Here is a 22,115-nt window from a genome sequence, read left to right as displayed (position 1 = left end):
CATGCAGTTTTCAGATGTGTTGTGCCGAGTATCTCCAACAAACCAGGCAAATCATGCTCAACCGTCGATGAAGGAGAATGGAAACAACAGCTAACTGATCTGACAAAGGAGATCTGAACACAGCACAGGAAACTTTGTTTTTCTAGAGCACGTGCGTCAAACTCGAGGCCCGTGGGCCAAATCTGGCCCGCCGTAGCTTTTTATGCGGCCCTCTAGGTTGTAGACTAAACACAAAGTGGGCTTAAATATTATGTTCTCCATCAAATCAATGCAGTTTTTATCTGTTTGCTGTCAAATTATATCAATCAGTTCCTCCAGTTTCTTGAGAATTATCGTGGAAATTCACGTAAATTCAACACACTGCAGCACTTTTTTGTGTTAATAATTTGGAGTATATTGCAGATTTTTCTCAAAAATTGTCAAAAACTTTCTTACTTGTACTACACAGCTGCCTCAGCCTCAACCGATTATAGCCCATGACCTATGCAGCAAGTAATAAAAAGTCACATTTACCGTCATAAATAAGCGTAAATATCGCAAATATTTCCAAATTGGTGCCACAAACACTTTGGTTTTTATTGCAAAAAAATCACAAAAAGAATCACAAAATCCTGGAGGGACTGAAAGGATGTTCAGTAATGTCGTTTAAGAATTTAATAATATCCCAACAGTTTGTAATCAGGTTTTATCAATACATTCTGGCACAACCGGCCCTTTAAGAGCATTCATGACCTTGATTTGACCCAAAACCAAAACGAGTTTGACACCACTGGTCTAGAGAGAGAGATCAGCATTAAAACAAATTAAATAGAGCAAGATCTCAACTTGAAGAAGATGTCGGCTTTGCTTTGAAAACATCAACATATTCCTCAGTAAAGAGAACGCAGTCAGTGCCTTGTAAAAGTATTCCCACGCAGTTACTGCTGCTGTATCAAATCTGGAATGCATTTCCAGATTTGATGCGACAGAATAACAYATGGTGGTGCATGGTTGTGACGTAGAAGAAAAACTACAATTTTCAAAAAAGTATACAGCAAAAAAAAAAAAAGAAAAAATCTGAAAAAGTTTGTATTCAGCCCCTTTTACCACTGGTCTATGTAAAATCTAGCAGAATACACTTTTCACATCCTTTTTTAAAAACATAGATATTTTCTTCCCACTTTGAAATTATGCACTACTTTGTGTTATCACATAAAACTCAATAGACGTTTGTGACTAAATCAAGAATACTTTCTGAAGGCCCCGTTGCGTCTCGGTTCACCCACACGGAGTAAACATCTGCATTCACAGGAACAGCTCCGAGATTCCTGCCTTCACGCACTATCGGCTACCTGATACTGAATTTAACATTTTTTCCTCACAAAACCAGCTTTTCGATGGCTGTGTGAAATCCACACGTCCCTGTGGCAGTGTGTCCGGCAGCAGAGATGAAAACATAGAAGCTACAAACAGCGTGGTCAGTAGAGTGACACCACTGATAAATGATGTTTTAATTATATATATAAAAAACAAAACAGTTGTAAACCATTTTGTGATTCACTGCTGCACCGCATGATGGACGTTGTCTTTGAGGAACCTAAAACCTTAACTTTCAGACGTCCTACTCCAACTTCCAGACATATACGTGGCTAGATATCAGAAATCAGATGTGTGTACCTCAGTCTTATAAAAATAAAACAAACTATAGCAGAAAGGTAGAAAGTTTGAATAGTCTTTTTGTTAGCTCGTTAAGTGTGACAGTTTCAGCTCACGAAAAAGAGAAAGGTCAAAACTCAAAAATCAACTCCAGACATAAACTACCCACAAACACAAGCTTTTCACTTGAGAATATTACTTCAGCTCACACACCTCAATATTTAACCACAACATTTGAAGCAAAGCAATTCAGTCATCTTTTTTTTTTTTAAATATAAGTCAACAAATTTAAACATCCAACACTTATTTAGGCTACAATTGTCTTACATAATCAAAGCCCATCTCATTTTTAAACACTTTTTTGCTACAGCATGTTGTGCTATCAGTTGTTTTTATGCCAAACTGTACCGCTTCTTCTTCTTCAGTAAAAGGAAACAAAATGGTGAAAACCTACAAAAGCAGAATGTCAGTCAAAAACATCACTTTGAACAGAAGAGAAACATGGAAACAAAGACGGACCAGGTATTTGAACATAAACCGAAGAAACAGTCGGATCATGCAGGACACCATTCATGACGGAAAGAGCAGACAAATGAATCGCTATACAGTGCTTGGCTAAAGTATTCATGCCCCTTGAGCCTGTTCAGATATCGCCACGCGACGGCCACACATTTCAGTGTATTTTAGCGAGATTTTGTGCCATTTTTGTGAAAATTATAAAGGGAGTGGTGAAAAGAAGGCCGTATGCAGATGGAACGCCGTCGTTAGCAGGAACGGTGAAGCTGGATGGAGCCAGACAGAGAGAAGCTGCTAGACTGGGGATTGGAGTGGACGTTCACTGTGAACATACGGTGAAGGCTGAGACTGAGGTGTGTGTTAATGAGTTAGAACACACCAGAACCAAAATCAAATTGAAAATCTAAGGCAAAACTTAAAAATTGATCTTCACAGATGCGATCGATCCAATCTGGCTGAGCTTGTGCCAATTTGTTAAATCGAAGAGGAGAATTCGTCTCAACTTGTGGGGACAAGTCTAAAACGTTTTGGTTAATAATTATGGGAGGATGTGATTCTGCAAACTATACATTGCACAATTTAAAAAAAATGTAATCATATATTACTTCTGCATAACAATTATGGCCAGCCATGTGGTGGTGATCCATCAATTTCTCCTTGGCACAAAGTAAAGCATGTACTTTAGCAAGGCACTGTACTCTAACGTAAGCCAAACAGACAGACACAAAGTTAAAATAATAATAAAACAAAAGAAACAAGCATGCAAGCATGGGATGGAAAAAAAAAGGTTTATTGAGCTAAATGTGGAATGTAGTCAAATTTTTCAATAAATTACACAAAATGGAAATCATCAAATCAATTTGTACAAAGGATGCAAAACCTACAGACACCAACTCTCAGTGCGAGGCTCCAACTCATTCTTTCTACATTACAGCAGTCTAAAGCAAACCACGAGGGGATCAAAGACAATAAATGAATAAACAAACGTCAGTGGGAGGTGAGGATCCGAGTCAACTCTCCACTTCAGTGTCGTTTATTAGGAGGTCAAAGGTCGATTAGTGTATCATTCTGTTCAGATTAGCTTTGTCCAAGCTCTGCTCGATGCTCACAGAGCAGCTCATCGTTTCTTTAAACTTCAATGTAATCATAATTTGTTCATAAATATGCAAAACAAAACAAAACAAAAAGTTTATCCAGAATGTCTGTATGATGTACTTACATTTCTGTAAAAATTTTAATTATTAAAATGAAGTGGGTGGATGATCTACGGGGCAGGGGGAGGGGAGGGTTCGGTTTTGGCAGTTCGAAAACTAAAAACACTGATTTGTTCTTTATGGGATGTTTTGGTTGCTTTCCTCTCATGTGAGCCGTTCTGAGCGCCGCACAGCTCACTCCACTTTGCTGTAGTCGTCCGTGTGGCCCAGCACCTTCTTCCTCTGCCGCATCATGTGGAAGTACAGCTGGGGAAAGACTGAGGGGAGAGGCGTCGTTATGGCCAGCGCAGGGACAATGAGTGAATCTGAAGAAAAAAAATGCTAACTTCTTGAACTGAGAGGAGATTCGCAGCATCTAGAGTAACGTTGCAGATGAGCAGAAGAGGCAACGGCCACAACGACATGCAAAACAAACTCAATCGCAGGAGGAAAAATAAGAAGATCGCCAGTTATCCGATAACGACACCGGACGATAAATTGTCTCAGAAGTTATCGCGATAAACGGTAACGTTGTTTTGAGAACATTTTCAAGTGATATAATGGTAATGGCATAATAATGCAAAAGCACATTCTCAATATACTTTAAATTCTAAAGAATATCCAAAATGAATAAACAAAACAACCAATAAAACTAATTATGAATTTTCTGTAAACAAAATTGTCCTTCAAAAGAAGGGATAGTTGAGACAAATGCACCAGATTTTTGTCGTTAAGTTTTTGGTAAAGAGAAAAGAGGAAATTATTGACCTCGTTTTAATTTATCACGCGATTAACACATCCCCCCCCCTTTTTTTTTTTTTTTTTTTTTACATTTGAATGAATATTTAATAACAATATAATTTTCCAGGAAAACTAATTTGATCATAATATAACTGAAATCGAACACAAGCGAATGAGGTATATTTAAAGATCCCTTAACCTAAAGCCACAGCACTATATTTAATTCTAAAAGAAAAAAGAAAAAACTATCGCCGTTTATTATTCTGCCAGGAAACTTGGGCATTTATGGTGATTACAGCTCTAAGTGTCTCAACGGGGCTCCCTACACAAACAGTTCTCCCAGACGGCACACGGCGTGACACAATATACTTCTAAACCTGCTCAGGAAACACTGCAGCCTTCACTGCTACCATGGTAACCATTAATACCAATAATCATTTTGTCCCAACCATAAAAAAAAAAAAAAAAGTTTATTTTGTTTTGATTTTAAACTGAGCAAAAGCACAAAACTGCATTGTGGGAAATGTGTCCCATCTCATAATCTATTTGCTTTAGGAGTGTAAACATTTTCTAATCGTGATGCCCAACCCCACTTCCTGCTTTGTTCATAAAACCTCTGAAATCACAACTTAGAATCAGGAACTAATTAACTTAAACAACTTTCGGTAACACTTTATTTGAAGGGGTGTGCATAAGTCTGACATGACACTGTCAGAAACATGACATAACATCTGTCATGAACATAAAGGAGTCTTTATGAATGTTTATGACAGTTATCATGAAGTGTCATTTGGTAAATAATGACACTTTTAATGCAAAGTTGCTCTAAAAGTTGCATTGAAAGTCCATTAAAAATGCCAACTTCGCATTAAATTATCATAATTTACAAAATCATGCAAAGTTGGCACTTTTAATGGACTTTTAATGCAACTTTTAGAGCAACTTTGCATTAAAAGTGTCATTATTTACTTCATAACAACTGTCATAAACATTCATAAAGACTTGTTTATGTTCATGACAGGTGTTATGTCATGTTTATGACAGTGTCATGTCAGTCTTATGCACACCCCTTCAAATAAAGTGCTACCCAACTTTCAGTCAAAATTTCAAAAACAAGACGGATCTAGTGATTGATATGCAAAGTGCTCCTGCAATAGTAATACATTTAATAGAGCCAAACATGTTCAGAGGAAGAGGTAGTACTGGTCTGTGAGTGTTTCTCATAGGGATGCAACGATCCACTGTTTTCACTCCCGTACCGATAAAGACATCTGAGGGTTAGTGTTGGCTGATATCATCCGATACATAAAAAAAGCATTTCTTTTTTTCTTTTTTTTTTTAAACATAAATGTAATAAATTATTAATTTTTTTGGTCAAACTAAAAAAAAAAACACAGCACAACAGCTAATGTTAAATAAATAAAGAAACTGGTAACAACAGGTTGACTATCCTGCTCAAACTGCAACAAACCTTTCAAATTGTTCAGAAAGTGCAATTAGGAGTTCTAAATATAATGTAAAATAAATAACGAACCATGTTGTCACTGAAAGCACAAAGCATAGAATAAGACTGAATAGATCTGCCCTTAGGGATAGGGGGTCACTGTCACTGAAACCTGAATTTTTTTATTCTGAGTTGTTTCTACTATTGTTTAAAAATTAAGATTTTTCTGGTTATATGAGGTTTGAAAACCACTAGCTGGAGGCATTGGACTCTCCAGCTACCAATAAAATTAGGATCTGATGGTAAACCCTCTCCACATAAATTGATAACTTTGTGGAACTCCCAAAAAAGCAACCCGTTTTTTAATTGGCAATCATCAGATTTACATATAAATTTCCCATTGCTGTAGCAATCTTCTTTGTTCTCCAAATCATCACTTTATCTCGGTAAGAAGAACTCAAAAGGCCTGACGCTTCAAAAACAAAAAGATACATTCATCCTATTTTTTTTATTTCCTTATGCGTTTAGAACTTGGGCATACAAAACATATTTATGTCGTGACGAAACGGTTAAAAAAAACAACCTCAAACTGTGCTCGTTTACTCACGAGGAATGTAGGAGATCATGACGAGGATGAGGAAGCTGTAGTAGTCGAAGGAGAAGTTGTACTTGTTGGGGAGGGTGACGGAGTACAGGCCAGTCTTCTGCACGTACGGCAGAGCTGCGTAGATGGTCAGCAGTTCTCCGCTCACTCCCATCGGATACAGAACGATGAAGAAGGTGTACCTGCAGGGACAGGTACAGACAGAAAGTGGCATGGGGAAATACTTTATTATTGACTGCTCCTACAACGAGGGACTGAGAGGTGGGCGGCATCACTACGCTGTAGGTTGGAACAAAAAAAAGAAAAAGAAAAGTGTTTTCAAAACTTGCAGCTAAGGCTAGAAATACCAGATTGTTTTATTTGCTCAGATAAAAATAATTATTAAAAAAAACGAATGTGTGCTTTGGATTCAGTTCTTGTAAGGTCAACCAAAGGGAACACAAACAAACATTTGAAGTGGTGATAAAAAATGTGGTTTGGAGCTAATACAGGACAATAAACCAACTATAATGATGCATATTATTACCTCAAAGGAATCAATAATAAGTAGATAAAAAACACTAGAGATGCAAAGCTGCTTCTGGAAGCTTTAAGATTTTTATTAATATTTTTTTTTTAAATCCAGTGATCTGTTAATTTTCTCACCATGTGAAGAAAAACTAGTGCAGATAAGAAATTAATTATGAGCAGTGTGCTGCGCTTTCTTTCTTCTACAGAGAGAGAGAAAAAAAACATCAAAAAGAAAAACTTCAGCATCCTCCTCTGTAATCCAGCAACTCAAACCCCAAAAATTGTCCACTCCTGACGCTGAATGTTTCACAGAAGCACAATCAATTTTCTGTCTCTTAGGGGGCGATTCAAACTGAAACTCGAATACCAATATAGCAGCGGCCTCATTTGCTACCTAGCAACGAAGACCGCAGGGAGGGAGGCACTTAACGACTGTTGCCTTGGTTGTAGACGCAGAAAAAAATCGTGTTAGCCAGATAGAGATGTCCGTTTTGGTTGTGGAAACAGATACGAGGAGTTGTGTTTGATAATTTGCTTCACATGGATGCTACCTGCTCTACGGTGACGTATAAGGTGCTGTTGAAGCCTTTTCAATAACAAGGACGGCTTTGATAGACGTTACTTTTACTGTGCAGTTTTTTTTTTTGGTTCCTTTTAAAACTTCTATGTATTTTGTTGTTGATGTTTTGTTTGACAGACCAACACAAAGTTGTCTGAAGTGGGAAGAAAACAGTACTTCTTTTCTTTTTTTTTTTTTTTTAAAGAAATTGGATCCTAGCATTAATTTGTACTCWTCCTTTCTGAGGCAATGCTTTGGGAAGCCATATTTTGAGGCATCGTTCTACCATTTTTGCACATCTACAGACTGAAAGTTTTGACCAGCTTCTTTGTAAAAATGACGGTGGGAAATCTAAACAGACCCAAAAAATAAGAATAAGTGCTACTGCCTCGCTGTTACAGCGTCCACACGTAACAAGAGGGTAATTGGGGTAGTAAGAGACCTAGACAAAACATCCACAATCTGCATGATCACAGCCACAGAGTCTGCTAGCTTTGTCCTCCAACTCTGAGCAGGGAAAACAATCCTTACAATTTACTCTACTGCACACCAAAAACTAGCCATGGAAGCCCCAAAGCTTCCTGCCTGGGTTTCTAGCATCAATCCGAATCATCGTACTAAACATTTTTCTCAGAGCAGCTGTTTCAGTGAACGCGGCGTTGCTTTAAACCTGAACACATATAGAGTCGCTTGTCAGTAGAACTGAGTGTGCGAGGCTGCAGGGTCCATCGCACAGTGTTAAGAACACCAAAACAAAAACAAAGGACTCCCAGCTAGCACTAGAGTCTGCTATTTGGTAAAGTTAAGGTTCCTCGTTCAGCCGGAGCGAGGGGAGAGAGAGAAAGTTGGACCGAGCCAAATGTGGTTTTTGCAAGCCAACTTCAAGTTTGCACACATTTTTTTTGCATCTTGGGTGGATTTCCTTTAGAAGTGTATGATTCAAGTCAAACTTTCTGAGTATTCTTCCACGAGCTTCTTGCTGGACTGTTTCACAAACGCTGGTACTAAAAAGTTTCACGTTATTAAAAAAAAAGTTTAGGAATCTTAAAGCTCTGAATAAAGTCCACTTGCAAGTACAATCCTTGAAGCCCTCTTTTCATACAATTATGACTCAGGGGGAAACAATCCTGTCATTCGTTACAGTGATCTTGAACAATATCTCTGCTGGCTTTCTGAAGGTCAACATTTTGAATGTTTGGTTCTTTAATAATAAAGGATTGAGGGGAATCTTAATACTTTACCACAGTAGATTTTAGAGAGGGTTATTTTGTCTCAATATGACACTTGTGAAGTGGCGCCATATAAAAAAAAACTGAACTTAAATCTTTTGGTCATGTAGTCATCTGATGATGAATAGAATTAAGACGTACCATAGATGCGTCAGTGTTGGACTAATTTTGAATTAAACTGAATTACGACACCAAGAAAGTCAAACAGATTCACTATACTAGACGTGTAATTGCGTGTTTCTAATCACAAATCAATTAATTTGCGTTATAACCGTGTTAATCTATTTTGGCTGTGATAGCAGTTAGGTCATGATACACATTTTTGTTTAAAATGTGTGTTAGTACATCTAACTGTGGTACATTTCTCATGCTTTTCAAACAGTGAGAACGTTTATTGTAACCAAGCCTACTTCCAGAGATTAATGTGGATTTCTATGAGTAAAAATATCTATAAATACAGCAAAGCTCCTCTAGTCCTGTAATGGCTGTAAAAATTTTCTTTTTTCTTTCTTTACACGTTGGTCTTAAATTTTCTAGCATCAAACTAAATCTCCTTGCCTAATGTGGGCTGAGAGTTGACAGCACTGGATTCTCACTGACCAGTCCATAACTGGTGCAGCTGAGGCTCCTATCTAGGTGTCAAAGCACACTGAGCAGGACAATGAATCGCCCCATTGCCCCTTATGTGCTCAATGTCCTGTGCGACTAAAACGCTGCTTAGATAAACTGTGCAAATATATAACAGGAAGCACTACATGAGTGGGTGTACAGATAGGTGCACGAAAAACACATTGTAAAGCTATTAATAGGACCTAGCATCATGCAGGGCTTTACAAAACTGTACAGACACCTCGAAGAAGATGTCTTTTAAAAGGCAGCTGGTTGTATCGGATTATAATGCAACCAAATGTGAAAAAAAAAATCTGAGGTTGTGTTTCCCACAGTGTATTATAAGCCTGGCGGGCCACCAGGCTTTACTTGCTCTCCCACCAGGCTGAGCATTGTTTGATTATTTTAAATAGAGTTTCTGATACACCAGTAACAATAGCCGTGTTTCCATTGACTGATCAATACATTTATTTAATGGAAACTTGTCAATTTCGGAAAAAAATTCTCGCTTTGTAATAAAAAGTTTTGGCGCTTGGATGAGGTGGGGATTATTTTTCTCAAAACTGCAATGGAAACACTGCATCACACGAGACACGTGATCAACAATCGGATGTTAAGACAACAACAGGAAGTGGGAGGATGATGTTTTTTAATAACTTACGGCATTAACAAACTCATTTTAATAGCGTTTCTTGTTTAATGGAAACACGGCACTTGAGAAATTATGTTTTTTCTCCCAACATATTGACAAAGTTTTGCACACATTTGTAATGGAAACACAGCTGGTGACGGTAACGACGGCTTAAGCTAGGTTTGCGGTTGACACACTGAATTAGGTGCAAGCGGATGTGCACCAGTTGTGCCATTCCTGACACATTATTATTTCCAAATTATGGTGCTTGCTCATGCACCTCCAAATTTTTTTATCTAAAAATGTGATGGGCCATTGTGCCCGAGCACCCCTACCATCGGGGCTTAGCAGGTTTTCTGGGGGGAAACCTGAACAGATTAGCAGAGGAATGTTTTACCTTGCCCACTTGATGAGGTACGGCAGATGATTAAGGAGGCTGAAGGTGTAGAAAGAGTAGCGGATGATCTCTGTGACGGTCCAGGCTGTGACGAACAGCAGCACACTGTCCTCGCTTTGCACCTACACACACACACACACGCACAGGACGATGGATGGAGGACAAGGTAACAGAGGRGCTTGCATCATGCTTTGGTCTGCCGTGAAAATCTCCTAAACGTTGTCAACCAAGGACCATGCTGTTTGTTTCGGATGCTTTAGGGTCAGATCACACTGCAGGCTTGTCGACATTTTCTTTGGATATTAAGTTACAACCATAGCAAATATGATGTTAGACAGATAGGCACACTTTGTCTCAATAACACTATGACTATTCTCACAGGCACTTACACAAGAGAGAAAAGGAAGAGCTCAAGAAAAATGTCAGTACAACAGCCACACTTGGAGAATAAAAGATAGGAGTTACACAACATAAATTATTCTGGATATCTAACAGATTCATTCCTTAAGTCTTCCATCAAAACCCTCTATTTTTACTCACACACGTACTTTCCTCCGATCTATGAACAGGGCAAAAAGTACATCATCTGGTCACTTTGGAACATCAACGTTTAAAGACATGTAAAATACAATTTGAATAAAGACAAGTCGATTTAGCTTACTGGGTTATAGATGTAAATGAAGTCAATATACCTCTCTGACGCTGTGAGTGACGGCCCAAGTGAGAAAGACCCGAGACATGACCTGGAACCCCGTCAGGACCACAGAGGACGGCACAATTCCTGAAATTAGGACCAAACTTTAATTGCTTTATGCTCCAACAGAAACGGGGTCTCAGCAGGACATTTGTGGCATTTTCAGGAACTTGTCATCTGCTGTCCTGCCCCCAAGTTGGACATTTAATATTTAGAAAGAGACCAATTGTTAGATGTTGCAAAACCTTAGTTCAAATAACTCTGATCTGACTGAAAGACATTCAATCCCAAAAATGTCCTTGTGTACAGAAACCGTTTCTCCATACTCAAAAGGTGAGAGTGTAGAATTAGTAGAGTGAAGATTTTTTTTACTTAATCTAAAAAAAAAATTTCTCGCACTTTGGAGGGGAGAAGCAGCTGTCGGAGGAGGATGGAGGTTGCTAATACAATGAGTTCAACTCCTTGGTGAAAACCAGTTTCTGTGTTCAGTCTCTATGGCAACCAGCTGCTGCCATGGCCAACAGCTACCTTCCCCACTGAAGGCTTCAAACTTTTGCTCAAACCACAGCAGCAGGTTACAAACATCAGATCCAACATTGTGTTGTTTGAGCTCAGTGATGTTAGCCGCTAGCACTGCTAGCAATGTTGGATTCAGAGAATTTGTCACTTGAAAAGCTAGAAAAAACCCATAACGACAAGTAGTACTCCCCAGGATTTTAGTTTGCAGTTTAACAACTTTTCAGAAGAAGATGGTGTCCATTTTTATCAGGACAGTGGAGAAATCAAGGAGCCATTTGCTTTGAGTTCAGCTGTCAATCTTTTCCCAACCCATTAAAAGCAGAAAAATGAAGAACTCGCACTAATTTTGCCCTATAAGCCCATTCAGAGCTTCTACTTTGACTGTCTTGTTTATTAATAAAGTTTGTTTTGATCTTAAAAGTGGCTTCCTACTCCTAACCCTTAAACAGCGTGTTCACCGAAAGCAGTGGCAGAGAGGAGGAGGGTTGCACAGACACTCACCTACAGCGCAGTGCAGGATCTGGGAAATAAAAACAGAGAATTACTCAGTGAGCTTGTAGAGGTAAAGCACAAGGCTGAATGGTAACTGTTTTCAACCATGTGGCACACAGCGCTGTAGAACCTTGTCAGCTTAAAGTTTCTAGCTTGCATTTTTGGCTGTGTGCCTTTAGCTCAGGGTTGTGGAGCATGCTGGGTTATCAGTCTGATATTTACCACAGGACATACCAAACAATCTAAACACAAAAACAACAACAAAAAGTACATTTATAACTCAGAAACAGTACACCGACACAACACCGGTACATCTTGCCTGGTATGAAAAGTCTAAATTGTCTCGGCGTTTGTGTTTATCTAACCTCCAGAAGAGCTCCTGTCTGAAAGAATTTCAGCGGCTTCTCTATAGAGTAATAAAGGCCGTGGTAGCTTCCCCTGGCCAGGTAAGCTCGAACCAGACCCACCGCGATCACCAGCCACCTGGAAGCAGAGAGGAGGACAGAGTTACACTCCAAAAATTTAGCTTCTTTAATAAATGATGATCCTATCAGGTTAGCGGATGACTAGTGTCCATTTGAAGGAAGTTCGGTGCAAAGAACAGTCCAGTTTGAGGTCCAATTTTGAAGAACTACAATGTAAACACGTCTTCAGTTGTAGAATTGAGCAAGTTTTGATGAGACTTGGAGCATTCACAGGTGTCAAATAATACCATGGTTCTAAAAAGTTACAGCCAGCATTTTCAGTAACACTGTTTGAGTGGTTTAAAATCATATGTTTGCTTTAAATAAATAAAGCATAGACCTTCCCTAACGGTTAAAATTGACATTATTATCAGAAATATTATTTTTGCCATTTTCTTCATTGTTTTTTCCAAGAGATCATCCATCAATGTCAGTAAATTTGATGATATGATTAAATGCGGTGCTGCTTACTGATATAAATCAAATTTTTTTGAGCAACTGGAATCCTGAGGAGACCTATTTCAAATGAGAATGTTTTCCAAGAACAGTATTTGTGTTTGTGGTGCTCACAGACATACAATTACCTAAAAAAGACATAAAACAAGTTGAGTTTTCTTTTAAGTGCTGACCTGAATCGTATTGGGAAGCTGTGGCAAGACTTTGACTGGATTCTTTTTCCTCCCTTTAACAATAAACACCTTCATTTAAAAACTCCATTTTGTTTACCTTTGTTGCCTTTTACTAATATTTAAATCGGCTTGATGTGCAGAAAGTCACATGAAGCCGACCAGGAAGGGGGCAAACACTTTCTCAGGCCACAGTATCAATTAAATTATCACATCTTTCTGAACGCAGAGGCAGGCAGAAAGAGATAATTACTCAATAATTACTCTTTCACAGTGTGTGTTTGGCACAAATCTATCTGCCACGTCAGATAGATTTGTGCCAAATCTTCTACCAGTTAAAGTAATTTCAAGAATTTGCAAGTCTGAAACTTCAAAAACTTTTCCCCACTACAAAAGCAGGCACTGTATAGCAGAGCACCAGTACAGAGTGGGGTAAATGTCACAGAACCAGTTGGAGCAGTGAGGAAACAACGCCCACTACGTCATTGTGCAACAGTTTTAAAAAAAATCAGAGCAATAAAAGGACACGTAGAGGGATTTATTAGCCCGTGCTGCTGGTCTGAGGTTATGAAATAATAGACTGGACTATTTAGGAAGCAATGCGCTGTACTGTTTACAAGCCTAACTATCCAAACTGAAGGGTGTTGTATTTTATTTCTGTCGCCAATTACATTCCCTTTAAATTTTCTGTCAAATGAGAAGTCACATTATATTTGCCTGTGCGTGTTTAGAACTGGTCTGTAAAGTGAGCAGTTAAAGAGGCTGATCTTGTGATTGGTCGGCTGCTGTGGCCTCATCAAGCACCGCAAGAAGCCAACATCCACTATGCTTCAAATTCAGCTCAGTTAAAGAAAAAGATGTAGGAGTTAAACTTATGTATGTCAGGGTTTCCCCCAGTGTATTATAAGCCTGGCGGGCCACCAGGCTTTACTTGTGCCCCCACCAGGCTGAGCATTGCTTATTTGCTAAAGTCTTTTTAAAATGTTTGCATTTCTAAGATTTTATAGTTGGTGTTCAGGTATTAATCTTCCAATCTTTCAATTACACATAATTATCAAGTGATATTTTCAAATTTCCTGTCAACTCTAAACATTTTCCAACTCAAAAAATGGTAAACATTTTTAACTGGATGAATGACTGCCCTGGCACCCAACCACTGAACTTAGCAAGTTTTCTGGGGGAAACCTTGTACGTAGAAACAGATTTAACTTTAAATATGTGCTAAGAAATATAACAAGATAAAGATTAGGGTGATGAAAAAGAGGCCTTACAACATCAAAGCCTCGGAGCTCATCAGGGAAAATCTTGATTGCTATAGCGCTTCATCATTCTTTTTTTTTTTTTAAAGTAGATTTAATCTTCTAAAAGTGAATATTTATTAATAGTTCACTCAATGCACATCAGACTCTAAAGACAGTGTTGGGCATAACGCACAAAGAGCAAACAATGGACCATCTGTCTGCATATTATAATGTGGAACCCAGTGGAGACTCTTCACTCACACTCGACTGCTTGTCAGTCTGTTGCTCGTCTTATGTTAATCGCTGTAAGCTGTCGGAAGCCGTGCAAAAATTATTTCTTTAAAAGTACATTTATAGAGCGTCGTACGGTTTGTGTTTTTAGATCATAACCAGTATTTAAAAAAACAGCTCTAAATTAGCATAGTGCACACGGTGAAATGTAATCTTAGGTCCAGTCCTGATTTGCTAAACACCGCAAACGCACGCTCCACCACGGCGACGGCGGAGGGTTAGCACGAGGAACCACGCTACCTACCCGGCTGTCATAACAACATTGTAAATAACCAGGTAGGCCGTGGCCAGGGCGCCCGGTCCTTTCTTCTTTTTCGGGGCCACATCACCGTGGGCCGCTTTGCTGGTCCCCTGAGCAGCTGCCGACATGACTCCAACCCCCAAACACTCGCTGGTCCTGCACGACGGCGGCTGTCAGCTTCACCGAGTCAGGAAGAGAGCAGGGGCTACTGCACCAAGCATCCACCTGAGGCAAGATCACCGCTACTCACTACTTCCGCTTTTAGTTTTACTCGTTGGAAAAGCGCGATTCTTGCACTTAAGTTATATTTTAGTCGGATAATTTATTTTTATTTGAGCTGTCTTTAGACGTTATTCATATTCACTGGAACAGAATGAGTCACCACCAATGTCTTGCCTCGCACAAGACTCTTGTAGAAGTAATGACAGAAACAGACAGCACTTATCTTGAACAAATACTTCATCTTGGACCCTTTTTCTGAGCGTTTAGGGCTCAGTAAACGAGAAGCGCGCCCCCTACCGTTTGTTGAAAACTCACTTTTCTCTAGCTTATTTAGTTTTCACATTTATGCTTCTAAAACTCCAGAAGTTTTTCTACTATACCTATTCAATAAAGAAATTTTTTTTGATTATGCTTAGAATATGGACATTACATACATACACTCAACTCCCAAGTGATGAGGTGTACTGTAGGTCAAACTGAATAATATGAGAAACATTTGGGCAATAAATCAATAATGATATTTTATTGAGGAAAAGAAAATGTTAACAGTGATAATGGCAGGCTTTAAAATTCAACAAGACAAACAGTAAATCGCCCGGGACTGTCGGGCAATATGCTGGGCCATCATGTTTCATTTTGTGTTTGTACCAAATGAAGAACAGATTGCGGCCATTAGTGCAAACATAATATGTTTCTACTTTATTTATATAATTCTTTTTCAACAATGCCATATAATGCTCAAGGGAATTGTGTGTTTAATGTATGGCAGTTTTTGAAAATATGAAAGTTTATTTTAATTAGTTTTTTCACTTTTGTTTTGAAACAAATGCAATAAAAAACAACTTGATGTTTAATATAAATGTTTTCTATAATTATCAAAATTGTTAAATACAGAAAACAATACAATGATATATTTTGGTTCCAGCTCCAGTAGTGGTGGGCTGAGTGTCCTATGTACGGGGGAACAGAAAACACAAAACTCATGCTAACAATTGATAGTGATTTAAAAAAAAGATTGACTGAATGTAGCTTGTGAATTGAAAAATAACATTGTGTTTTGGCAAAATAATTTCATTTTGAGTTCAAGTGTCTGTGTTTTGATAAAGTCTGTGAGTGTAGAAAAGAATGTATTGTAACTTGAAATGAAAAGTTGGTGTTTCTTCGCAAAAGCTGTTTTTGTAAATGACAAAAACACATTTTTTGTGCAAATATTCTGAGACGTGCAGATACCGTATCTCAGAAACAGACTGGGTATCCTCTAATTCTCCACTAGAGGTCCCCCTTTCACTTAGAAATTACACCGAAACGTCACTTTTAAATGAAGATTATTTAGTAATTCCCGTTCTATTAATCTGCGCATAACGTTCTGTATTATGTATAAACAAACTACGTTTACATAAAACTCATAAAATGTGCTAAAAATTTTGACTTACATGCAGCTCTCTCTCTTTCTCACACACACACACACACACACACACACACACACACACACACACACACACACACACNCACACACACACACACACACACACACACACACACACACACACACACACACACACACACACACACACACACACACAGGCATTGGATTTGAGTAATACTGCTCAGGCATTATGCGAGACAGCCAGGCTTCCGGAAGAGCAACTGGTGTAACTTTAATGGAGAAGGAGGAAGAGACGTTTGTTTAGGTTTAGTCTCGGCAACACATCTACTTTTCCCTTATCCTGGAGCAGGATTTCTCTTTTTTTTTCATCGTTAAAAATGCCTTTGTTTTCCCAAAACCCCTTCGACCAAGATGTCGGTAAGTATAGCGCTTGGTTTGGGGGCCTTTTAGTTTTAACTGAGTCAGTGCTGCTGTCGGGAACTGAAGCTAATGCTAACTTAGCAGCTGTAGTTCGATGTGGAGTTTTTTAAGCGCTGAAAGCTTCTGTAATGTCAACAGTTACACGTATGGACATAAGTATTAACTTATAATACACAGACTGATAAGCTGTCAACAGCTTGTTTCGCGGTTTTTGGTTGGTTGTGTTGAGGACTGTTTGGTAGCCAAACTTCGAGTCTGACCAAAAGCTGAATTATCAGTAACACACTTGTTCCCAAAACACCACAGTAGTTGTAGTTTGTTTCTTCCTTTTTGATTTATGGAGCTTTTGTAGAACATGTTATGGTTCAAAATACGATGTGAAAATGTTAATCACATCAAAATTCCAGCATGTTAAGTTTACAATTAATGACAGAAATACATACAATACATAAAATAAAAAAATGAAAAAGAATAGTGTAATCTGAAATGTGTTGTTTTAGAACATTATATTATTTAAGCACTTTTAAAACTTTAGGTTTTGAAATGTGAAAGGCCATGAACATTGGTCAACATGGCATTATTTTTGTATTGTAATAATTTGCTTGATATAAAAAAAAGACTTTCTCAGGCATGAATCGCAAACATTTGCCATGTGCTTAAGTGTAATAATGGGTCAAAATATCAAGTTAAAGGGGTCAATTTCGACCTAAATTGACAGTTTCAGCAGCACAGAAAGCATTTTAGTCAAACAAAAAAAAGTATAAATCTAAGTCCCAAATGATCCAACTCATCAAGTTCTTAGCATTTGTTTTCATAAATCACTATGCTATGCAGTTACACACCATGGACTGTAGTGAAGTGGGAAAAGTTTGCTCCTGTCAGGCTTAGTTAAGCTACGGCCCCTGGGCCTTCCTTAGAGGGAGCGTTTGACACTCCCACAGCCTGCGCATGATGAATGATGTCAACAGTTTATGTCCATTGAACACCATTGTTTTTCTCTTTTTCGCCAACAGTAGATTTAAAACATTATTATTATTATTTTTTAAATTAATGGATGAGTTTATTTTGCGTCCACATTATTACTATGTATATACAGGGTTTCCCCGAGTATATTATAAGCCAGGAGGGCTGCCAGGCTTTACTTGTGCCCCCACCAGGCTAAGCATTGCTTCTTTTTTTTAAAAGTCTTTTTAAAATGATTGCATTTTTTAAGACTTTATTATTGGTGTTCAGGTGTTAATCATGCAATCTTTCAATATCACACGATTATCAAGTGATATTTTCAAATTTTCTGTCAACTTTTAACTCAAAAACATGATGGGCTGCTGGATGAGTGTTCTTGGAAACTTAGCAAGTTTTCAGGGAGAAACCTTGTGTGTGTGTGTGTGTATATATATATATATATATATATATATATATTTAATGACTGTAAATGTTCTGAACATCTAGGGTCTTTTCTTCTTATAATTATGGAAAGAGTGTTGTAGTCCTTTTTTTTTAAGCCAGCTGACCAGCAGTGGGTGGTCATTAAATTATAAACAAACAACCAGCGAAAACCTAAAGAAATATAAGACAGATGCAGCTTAAAACTACAACAGAATCAAACCATCACTTTTAAACATCTTGATACCAGACTATGGTCTAATTCTTGTTGAGTTTTTGGTTTTTATTTAGTTTAAATAAGCAGTATTGTTTTATTTTTATTTTTTAAATTAACATCACTGAGCCAAACACTTTGCTGTGATTTTGAAAAATTAGTCTTTTTTTTTTCTTTTTGATATTTGAAATAATAAAAAAAATTGTATTCAGGTTACTGGCTTTACAGGTTAATATCCATGTTGTTGGGCATTTATTCAAATGCAGTTTGCAAAACATCAAAATGGAATACTTTGACATGGGAGGCGAAAGCAGGGTAGGACGCTCTGATGGTGATGAAACTACTGACATTTCAGCGAGTTTTGCTTTTCCTTTTTTTTGCAAGTGAACAAAAGTTATAATGCATAACACGCTTCTTTCACCTCAATTTATTGCCATCTGTTATTTAATGATAATTCTCCGGCCACTGTAGATACAACTTTCATGATGTCCATGTAAATTTTATTCAAAACTTCCTCGTTCTGCTGTGTCGGCCTGTGCAACACACCACGTTCTTGTATGACCAACAATGGCGCAGTGTGTGAACTGAAGAGTCATGAGTGTTGTGACAAATGTTCATTCGGGGGATTTCCTGTCCCTCGTCGTATTACTCAGAAGCGTTCGGTTTGACAGAAAATCTACGTCCATCATAACAGCTGAGGTAGATTTTAAGTTTCCACAATAACACGGAAATCCAACAAAACATTACAGCCAGTGAAATTAATTTTCACTGGCTGTAATGGACATTTATATTTGAGTAACATATCGACTTTTTTACTTTGACCAAGGAAAATGGCGACTTCCTGTACTGGAACACTGTAAATTGTGAAATTTTCTTGAATTTTATGATTCATTGGTTAAGGTATTGTTCTAACTTAGGCTCCCAGGCCCTTGCGCAACACGTGTTAACTCAAACATACAGCCGCTCCTTGCTCGACGTTCCAAAACCACCCATTGGGGCTGGCATGGAGAACGAGCCGCCATGATGCCAGCGAGCTTGTTCTCTCGCCTCACCATATGTGTCCATGTTCGCATATTTTCCAGAGAAGGCAACAAATGAAAACAACACAACAGACGACTGGGGGCTCATTATGGACATCTGTGACAAAATTGGAACGACGTCCAACGGGTGAGACGGAGAAAGGCTTTCACATTTCAGCAGAAGTTTTGTTTTTGCTTGGGACACTAGAAGTTGGTCTTAGATCAGATACCGTCTGTACTGCTGGTCTTCTGATACAGTCCTGTTCTGGTAATTAATTAGTTTTTGTTTTGGTTTTTGTTTGTTTTTGTTTTTGGTACAGACCAAAGGACAGCTTGAGATCCATAATGAAGAGAGTCAACCACAAAGTGCCCCATGTTGCCATGCAGGCTCTCAATGTGAGTTTCACACAGCATTTTAAGAAGAAAAAAATATATATGTATTTGCTGTGAAACGCCACCGTCTTTTGTGTTACAGTTGCTGGGTGCCTGCGTATCAAACTGTGGCAAAATATTCCATCTGGAAATCTGCTCTAGGGAGTTTTCTGCTGAAGTTCGCAGCGTGTTGAACAAGGTACGTGTCCCGCCAGAGGCTTTCCAAACTCCATTTATGTTTGCTCATCTCCTGTTTTTTATTCCGCGTGTGTAAGATGTTTATCCATACCCCTACCCTAATCCCTCGGCATTTAATTAAGCTACTGGTTAAAATATTCCACTGGGAAATGGGGCTCTCCTTCAGTGCTCAGTGATTTCTCATCAACATGCAGCATAAAGTTATCAAAGCAGTAGCAGCGTTTAGTATACTTTTTTGAAGATGGAGAACAATATTTGGAAACAGGTGATCTATTGAATTACACTTCAGTGTCTTTCACAGTTTTCATACTTATTAAAGTTACTTCCAAGTTTTTTGCATACAAACTTTTAACAATTGGTTGGTCTTAAGGCTGAAATGGGATTCAGCTGAAGCTGCGATGATCTGTTTCAGACGCGAGTGACTACATTTGTGTTTCCTGTAATATTCAGGCCCATCCTAAGGTGTGTGAAAAGCTAAAGGCGATGATGGTGGAGTGGGCAGAAGGCTTCCAGAAGGACCCCCAGCTCAGCCTGATTGGTGCCACCATCAAGAGCCTCAAAGAGGAAGGGGTCAGCTTCCCAGCAGCCACCTCACAGGTGGGTGGAAAGTAAACGGCATGTTTACTCTGTGGGAGGCATGTTCGTATAAAGCTACAAGGAAAGTAGTTTTTAGGTCAATTGTTGTTGAAAACAATTGACCTAAAATTGTCAATTCACAATCCAGACCTTACAGGTTCACAGACCTGTAAGGGTGTTTCTAAGATAGAATCTGTTGTTCCTTTACTTTAGTCCAAATCGATTGATGAGTTTATCTTGTAATGTTTTTTCCTGGTGGTTCCGATTCCGCACTAAACCAGGCCGGGCTGTTTAGTGCGCTTATTGGTTGGATGTGTCCAAACCAAATGTCCATCCGTGAAGCAGATTCTGCGCTCTGAGCTAGTAGAAAATATGGAGAATGTAACCATATCAGTGTGTGTTTCTCTGTAGTCTGGCCATTGCCTTCATATGCAGTTTTGCTTGATTCTCATCTCCCTTCAGCGCTCCGTCCGACATTTCTCCAATTGAGATTGATTTCTCGTTCGGTCTGTGTTGTCTTCCAACTAGCAATCAATTAAAGTCAGAGCAAGAGCAGCGTATGAGACATTTTATTTATCACTGTAATAATTCATCGAATAGATTGAAGAACCTCCACGATTAAAATTCCTCAACGCAAAATGTCTGCCTGAACAAAGTTTTATTAATCTATGTTTAACTATTTAACACCGTGTTTTCTGGACTGATACCTTTGTGTTGTGCAACACTGGTTCTCCATGAGTCGTCCACGAATGCTAGGCGCTGTTAGCATAACGTAGGGTGACCAAACATCCTCTTTCTTCTTCCTGATTGATTTTAAGAAGATGGTATTTTGAAAAAGACATGCTAATAAGGTCTACCGTGCCCCACAATGCAACAGAAACTTCCCTGTGGTTACAGCGAACACCCGGTAGACGTGTCGGCTTGAGGTCTGACCACATTCACACTTTACGCGAACAACTCTAGAGTTTGTTTGGAACCGCAGGTTTTAATGTCAGCTTGTTTGACACAGAATTAAAATTTTTGTTGAAAAATGATTTCCAGTGGTTTCTGCTCCTCCACATGATTCTTGTACTGTACGTTAAGTTAAATGTATGACTCACAGGTTGAAGTAGACTTTAATCCCCAGCTGTTGTAAAGTCTCTGACCTACAATGTTGCTGTCTGATAGTCGGATCGAATTTCTAAAGGTGCTTTATTGCTGACATAATTCATCTCACACTGTGTGATGCAGAAGTATTCATATGCATGCACTTTGTTACATCACATCCACAAATGTCAATGTAGGCTAATGGTATTTTTTTTTTTATTTGCTAGACAAAGCGATGCATAGAGTAGCTGTGGAGTGAAAGGAAAAGGTTAATGTGTTGCAGATAAAAAACAACTGTGCATTCAGCCCCACTCAGTCAATGCTTCATTTTTTCAAATCTTCTTTTTTTAATGTTTGCCACACTTTTCAGCTTTATGCAAAAAAAAATAAAGCATCTTTGTTGCTTTTTACTTACATTGACAAACAAATATCCTGTTAAAACCCATCCATCCATCCATTTTCTTACACCCTTGTCCCTTAGTGGGGTCGGGAGGGTTGCTGGTGCCTCTCTCCAGCTAATGTTCCGGGCGAGAGGCGGGGTCACCCTGGACAGGTCGCCAGTCTGTCGCAGGGCAACACAGAGACACACAGGACACACAACC

At 38.6% G+C, this 22,115-nt stretch overlaps 2 protein-coding genes across 2 annotated transcripts in view; one reads left to right on the top strand and one right to left on the bottom strand.

Moving 5' to 3' along the window:
• Positions 1 to 3,506: 3,506 nt before the first annotated feature.
• On the bottom strand, positions 3,507 to 14,890 carry hacd2 (3-hydroxyacyl-CoA dehydratase 2). The gene is given in 7 exon segments (NM_001319338.1): positions 3,507 to 3,622; positions 6,137 to 6,315; positions 10,069 to 10,190; positions 10,761 to 10,849; positions 11,783 to 11,801; positions 12,139 to 12,256; positions 14,640 to 14,890. Coding segments are annotated over 7 exon segments (735 nt in total). The 5' UTR covers positions 14,765 to 14,890; the 3' UTR covers positions 3,507 to 3,539.
• A 1,627-nt stretch (positions 14,891 to 16,517) lies between these two features.
• The window catches only part of stam2 (signal transducing adaptor molecule (SH3 domain and ITAM motif) 2), a 12,244-nt gene continuing 6,646 nt past the window's right edge, over positions 16,518 to 22,115 (top strand). The window contains 5 exon segments of the mRNA NM_001319339.1: positions 16,518 to 16,662; positions 19,345 to 19,429; positions 19,602 to 19,677; positions 19,757 to 19,852; positions 20,302 to 20,448. Of these exon segments, the coding sequence (NP_001306268.1) occupies positions 16,623 to 16,662; positions 19,345 to 19,429; positions 19,602 to 19,677; positions 19,757 to 19,852; positions 20,302 to 20,448 (444 nt within the window). The 5' untranslated portion in view covers positions 16,518 to 16,622.

This window comes from Poecilia reticulata, linkage group LG2, assembly GCF_000633615.1.
Source record: "Poecilia reticulata strain Guanapo linkage group LG2, Guppy_female_1.0+MT, whole genome shotgun sequence".
Taxonomy (NCBI): domain Eukaryota; kingdom Metazoa; phylum Chordata; class Actinopteri; order Cyprinodontiformes; family Poeciliidae; genus Poecilia; species Poecilia reticulata.
This window is presented reverse-complemented; position numbering and strand designations above follow the sequence as displayed.